The sequence below is a fragment of the Palaemon carinicauda genome, chromosome 27, assembly GCF_036898095.1.
Source record: "Palaemon carinicauda isolate YSFRI2023 chromosome 27, ASM3689809v2, whole genome shotgun sequence".
Taxonomy (NCBI): domain Eukaryota; kingdom Metazoa; phylum Arthropoda; class Malacostraca; order Decapoda; family Palaemonidae; genus Palaemon; species Palaemon carinicauda.
In genome coordinates, this window is record NC_090751.1 from 19,165,924 (window position 1) to 19,171,529 (window position 5,606).

The 5,606-nt window shown below is 35.9% G+C and overlaps 1 protein-coding gene across 1 annotated transcript; it reads left to right on the forward strand.

Moving 5' to 3' along the window:
• The first annotated feature begins 1,000 nt into the window (after positions 1 to 1,000).
• On the forward strand, positions 1,001 to 2,941 carry LOC137620833 (deleted in azoospermia protein 3-like). The gene is made up of 2 exons (XM_068351281.1): positions 1,001 to 1,088; positions 2,274 to 2,941. The coding sequence occupies exons 1-2, from the start codon at positions 1,001 to 1,003 to the stop codon at positions 2,939 to 2,941; spliced, it is 756 nt and encodes a 251-aa protein (XP_068207382.1).
• Positions 2,942 to 5,606: the final 2,665 nt, after the last annotated feature.

A 5,606-nucleotide genomic window follows, 5' to 3' on the forward strand; every position in this document is an offset into this window, starting at 1 on the left:
GGCGTAGTGAGGATAACAGAGGTGACAAAGAGTGTCAAGAATGATATGGTATGGGCAAGTGTTTAGGAAGGATGGTGGGGAGGAAGTGAGGGCGGCTTGGAAGGAACCTGTTTGGTGTGGCGGAGATCGGGAGAGAAACAGAGAATTAGATGGCCAGATATGGTGAAGGGTGATCTGGAGAGAATAAGGTTTGGTTGAAGAGGGTGTCTGATAGTAGGTTGGAGAGAGTGCATCAGGCAACCGACCCCTTAATGTAGGGATAACGGTGGGAAAGATGGTGTAGACTGTATACACACACAGATTTATGTATATATATATATATATATATATATATATATATATATATATATATATATATATCTGTGTGTGTATACATATATATATATATATATATATATATATATATATATATATATAAATATATATATATATATATATATATATATATATATATATATATATATATATATATATATATATATATATATATATATATATATATATATATATATATATATATATATATTTGAAGTAACTGCGAGACATAGGTTTGTTGTCAGTATTATTTTCTTTTCAAAGCGAATGTTTTTTTTATCTATGATATGAAAAAACAAATACTAACTGTGGGATGTTTATTGTTCTCATAATTGATGGTCGTGCGATGGTTTTAATTACAGATAAGGTAATTGATATTGCTTTCGATGAGTATTTCGTTTTTTCATTTTCAATTTTTTTTTATTTTCAATAGATAAACTCATAGATAAACTAATATTTTTTTTTTAAATAACGGGAAAAGATCAACATGAATTCATTTCACATGAAATTAGTAAATAAAAAAAAAATAAAAAAACGGAGATAAACATATAAAAATTATCAAATTTAGTATTCAGTAATTTATTGTAGAAAATGCTCGTAATACTGAATTTTTCAAAGTAACTGAAAATCACCATGAATTCATTCCACGTGAAGCCAGTAAATAGTTCAAACCAACCAAAATAACATGGGGTCAGCAGAGGCCACTTCCTCTTTAAACAACGCCAGTTCAATAATGGTCACTCCTGATATCGACACCGAGAGCTGGTGCTGCCGTAAGTGAATAAGGTGAACTCATCATTAGTCACTTGACCTTCATCGAGAAACTTGTCTTACGCGGAGGCGGGATTGTATCCTCTCTCAAGGAGCCTGTCCTTCTCTTACCCTCTTACATAAGCCCTACTTTGATCCCATTTTTCTTTTTCTTTTTAATATTTATTCTCTTTAATTATTCATTCTCGCCTGTCCTCTTTCCTCTTACATAAGCCCTACTTTGATCCCATTTTTCTTTTTCTTTTTAATATTTATTCTCTTTAATTATTCATTCTCGCCTGTCCTCTTTCCTCTTACATAAGCCCTACTTTGATCCCATTTTTCTTTTCTTTTTAATATTTGTATTCATTCTCTTTAATTATTCATTCTCACCTGTCCTTCTCTTACCCTCTTACATAAGCCCTACTTTGATCCCATTTTTCTTTTTCTTTTTAATATTTGTTTTCATTCTCTTTAATTATTCATTCCCGCCTGTCCTCTTTCCTCTTACATAAGCCCTACTTTGATCCCATTTTTCTTTTCTTTTTTAATATTTGTTTTCATTCTCGTTTAATTATTCATTTTCGCCTGTCCTCTTTCCTCTTACATAAGCCCTACTTTGATCCTATTTTTTTTTTTTGATATTTGTATTCATTCTCTTTAATTATTCATTCTCGCATATCCTTCTCTTCCCTTTTACATGAGCCCTACTTTGATCCCATCTTTTCTTTTCTTTTCAGTATTTGTTTTCATTCTCTTTAATTATTCATTCTCTCCTGTCCTTCTCTTACCCTCTTACATAAGCCCTACTTTGATCTCATTTTTATTTTCTTTTTAATATCTGTTTTCATTCTCTTTAATTATTCATTCTCACCTGTCCTTCTCTTCACTCTTACACAAGCCCTACTTTGATCCCATTTTCCTTTTCTTTTAAATATTTGTATTCATTCTCTTTAATTATTCATTCTCGCATGTCCTCTTTCCTCTTACATAAGCCCTACTTTGATCCCATTTTTCTTTTCTTTTCAATATTTGTTTTCATTCTCTTTGATTATTTATTCTCTTTAATGAGTTTATTCATTCTTTTTCGGTAGTTCCATCAGAAGCGTGCTACGCTATTGCATTTCGTTGTTAGGTGTCACTTGAAAATAATTAGAATTATCGGAAGTCGAATGTACTGAACTTTGGGACTCCCTTCCAAAATCCAGTATTATCTGGATTCCAGATTCCAGTATTATCTGACTTCCATATTCGAGTAGTACCTGACTTCCAAACTCCAGTATTATCTAACTTCCAGATTCCAGTATTATCTGACTTCCAGATTCCAGCAGTACCTGACTTCCAAACTCCAGTATTATCTGACTTTCAAACTCCATTATCATCTGACTTCCAGATTCCAGTATTATCTGACTTCCAGATTCCAGTAGTGCCTGACTTTCAGATTCCAGTATTGTCTGACTTCCAATCTCCAGTGTTATCTGACTTCCAGATTCCAGTATTATCTGACTTCCAAACTCCAGTATTATCTTACTTCCAGTTTCCTGTATTATCCGACTTGCAGATTCCAGTATTATCTGACTTCCAGATTTCGCTATTATCTGACTTCCAAACGCCAGTATTATCTGACTTCCGAACTCCTTTATTATTTGACTTTCAGATTCCAGTATTATCTGACTTCCAAACTCCTGTATTATATGACTTCCAGATTCCAGTATTATCAGACTTCCAGATTCCATTATTTTCTAACTTCCAAATTCCAATATTATCTGACTTCCAGATTACAGTATTATGTTACTTCCAAACTCCCGTATTATCTGACTTCCAGGCTCCAGTCCCATCACGTGTGAGGGGAGTATATCTCGTCCTAGGCGGTTAAATCCAACTTTAATCGTTATTGTCTGTATTTATTCCTTTATTTGATCCTGTTGCGACCTATTGGAAACGTCCCACCTGACTTTCTGCTGGACTGGGGTTTGAGATATGCTCAAGCTCGATAGTTTCTCGTAGTGTTTGCAACCACACTATCCTTGTGAGCAAAGGAAGGGGGATTTGCGAGTGCTTACAGGTTTATGTCATCAGCAGTCATTGCCTGGCTCTCCCTGGTCCCAGCTTGGGTGCAGAGGGCGTTTGGGCTTTATCCTATGTACAATATATATGGTCAGTCTCTAGGCAGTGGTTTACAACCTTTTTTTCAGGCGACCCCAATCATGCACCTCAAGCCATGACCGCGACCCCACTAGTTTAGTTGTATAAGTGTTATTATATATTACTAGTTGATGGCTGTAAAAGTAAGGGACAGTAAAATATCCTTCTATAAGAGGGGTACTATAAGATTAGAAAAGACAAACTAACATCATTAAATTTTATTATAGCATTATAAATTTTAAGGCTTAATAGTAATCAAAAACCCCACTCCTGGGATAATATTTTGTCACATTCCACAAAAACAAACTAAGAGTATATATAACTAGTTTCTGTTAAATGGTAAACTGATTTTAATAGGAGCCTTGGCTCGTATCATGCTGCTGAGTTTCTCTATTCGTGGTTCAGTCTTAGAAAAAGGGTAGGTAGCAAGGAAAGTGAAGGGGCAAGGAACAAGGAGGAGGAGGTGTAGAGAGGAGGAGAGGGGTCAAGGAAGGAGTAACAAGGAAAAGAGGTGTAATGTATTTGCAAATCGCAGTAAATAAGACGAAGCAGAAACGAAAAAATCTATGACATACAGCACTCCAAATCTCGTCAAAACAACAACCTCAAAAACCAATCATATACAATCCTCCAAATCTCTAAACAACTGCCAAAACAACAACCTCCAAAACCAATGACATAAAATCCTCCAATCCTCTTAACATGCTTAAACAATAATCTAAAAAACCAGCGACATAAATCCTCCAAATCTCTAAACAACTGCCAAAACAATAACCTCCAAAACCAATGACATAAAATCTTCCAGATCTCTAAACAACCGCCCAAAACAACAACCTCAAAACCAGCGACATAAAATCCTCCAAATCTCTAAACAGCTGCCAAAACAACAACCTTAAAAACCAATTACTTGAAATCCTCCAAATCTCTAAACAACTGCCAAAACAACAACCTCCAAAACCAATGACATAAAATCCTCCAAATCTCTAAACAACTGCCAAAACAACAACCTCAAAAACCAATAACAAAATGCTCCAAATCTCTAAACAACTGCTAAAACAACAACCTCAAAAACCAGTGACATAAAATACTCCAAATCTCTAAACAACTGCCAAAACAACAACCTCAAAAACCGGCGACATAGAATCCTCCAAATCTCTAAACAACTGTCAAAACAACACCTCCAAAACCAACGACATGAAATCCTCCAAATCTCTAAACAACTGCCAAAAACATAACCTCTAAAACCAATGTTATAAAATTCTCCAAATCTCCAATAATCTGCCAAAAAAAAAAAAAAACCTCAAAAACCAATGACAAAATCCTCCAAATCTTTTAACAACTGACAAAACAACAACCTCAAAAACCAGCGACATAAAATCCTCCAAATCTCTAAACCCCAAACCAACGACCTTTTCGACCGAGTGACCAGCGCCGCAGAACATGCAAATAAAATAACACATCTAATAACACAATTATTTTGTTAAATGAAATAATAATCGAAACAAAACAAATTCACAAGAGGTAAATAAAAAGGAAGAGGAGTAGTAAAGATGAGGAGAGGAAGGGAAGTGGCAAGGAAATATCGAAGAGGAGGAGGAGGGGGGGGGGGGCAAGAAGGAGGAGGAGAGGAGGGCAGGGGTAAAAAAGAAGCAGGGGGAGAAGGGGCCTAGAAAGACGGGGAAGGGGGGAGAGGAGCAAGGAATGGGTTGCGAAGGGAAAGGGTAAAATGTAGGAGGGGAGGGCATGAAAAGTGCCCCTCTCCTTCTCTTCTCTTCCCTTGCCCATCTCTCTCTTTAAATAGGGGGGGGGGGGGTACCATGTGGTTTTAGAAGCCTCATTATGAATACTGTGATAGGCTATCACTCACTGACATAGTGTGGTGCAAGGGAAGTACTTCGTTTCTATTGTTGGCATACCACTTTTTCGTGAGTAATTAAGAATTTTAAAGAAACAAAGACTGAGTGCAACCTATGCAGTACATTCGAAATCACTATACAGGTATAAATGCATTAACTATATAAGACGAACAAATAGTAGACAGTGTTTCCCGCTGCGGCAGTACAGCGGGAGTGGCTGCCTGATTGGACGTGGACGGTGATGCTATTCACGTATCAAATGCATACTGCACTCAGGGATACCACCATTAAAATTTAGTTTTTTTTATATTAATATATGAATAGATAGATATATATAAGTCGATAAATAAAAATCCCCAAATACGTTTATATATTTTTTCTTAATGCGAGTTCTGCCATATTTTGAATTTTTATTTTTATTTTGATTTTTTGAGATTTTGGCGACCCCAGGAAAAGCACTTGGCGGACCCCAGGGTTGGGAAACCTGGCTCTAGAGCATTGCCCTGCTAGGTTATAGTCACTGTCTCATGCATGTACCAC

Coding starts and splice junctions, on each gene's coding strand:
- LOC137620833 (XM_068351281.1), top strand. CDS start 1,001: ATGGGGTCAGCAGAGGCCACTTCCTCTTTAAACAACGCCAGTTCAATA. Junction 1,089..2,273: donor CACCGAGAGCTGGTGCTGCC/GTAAGTGAATAA, acceptor TCCAAAATCCAG/TATTATCTGGATTCCAGATT.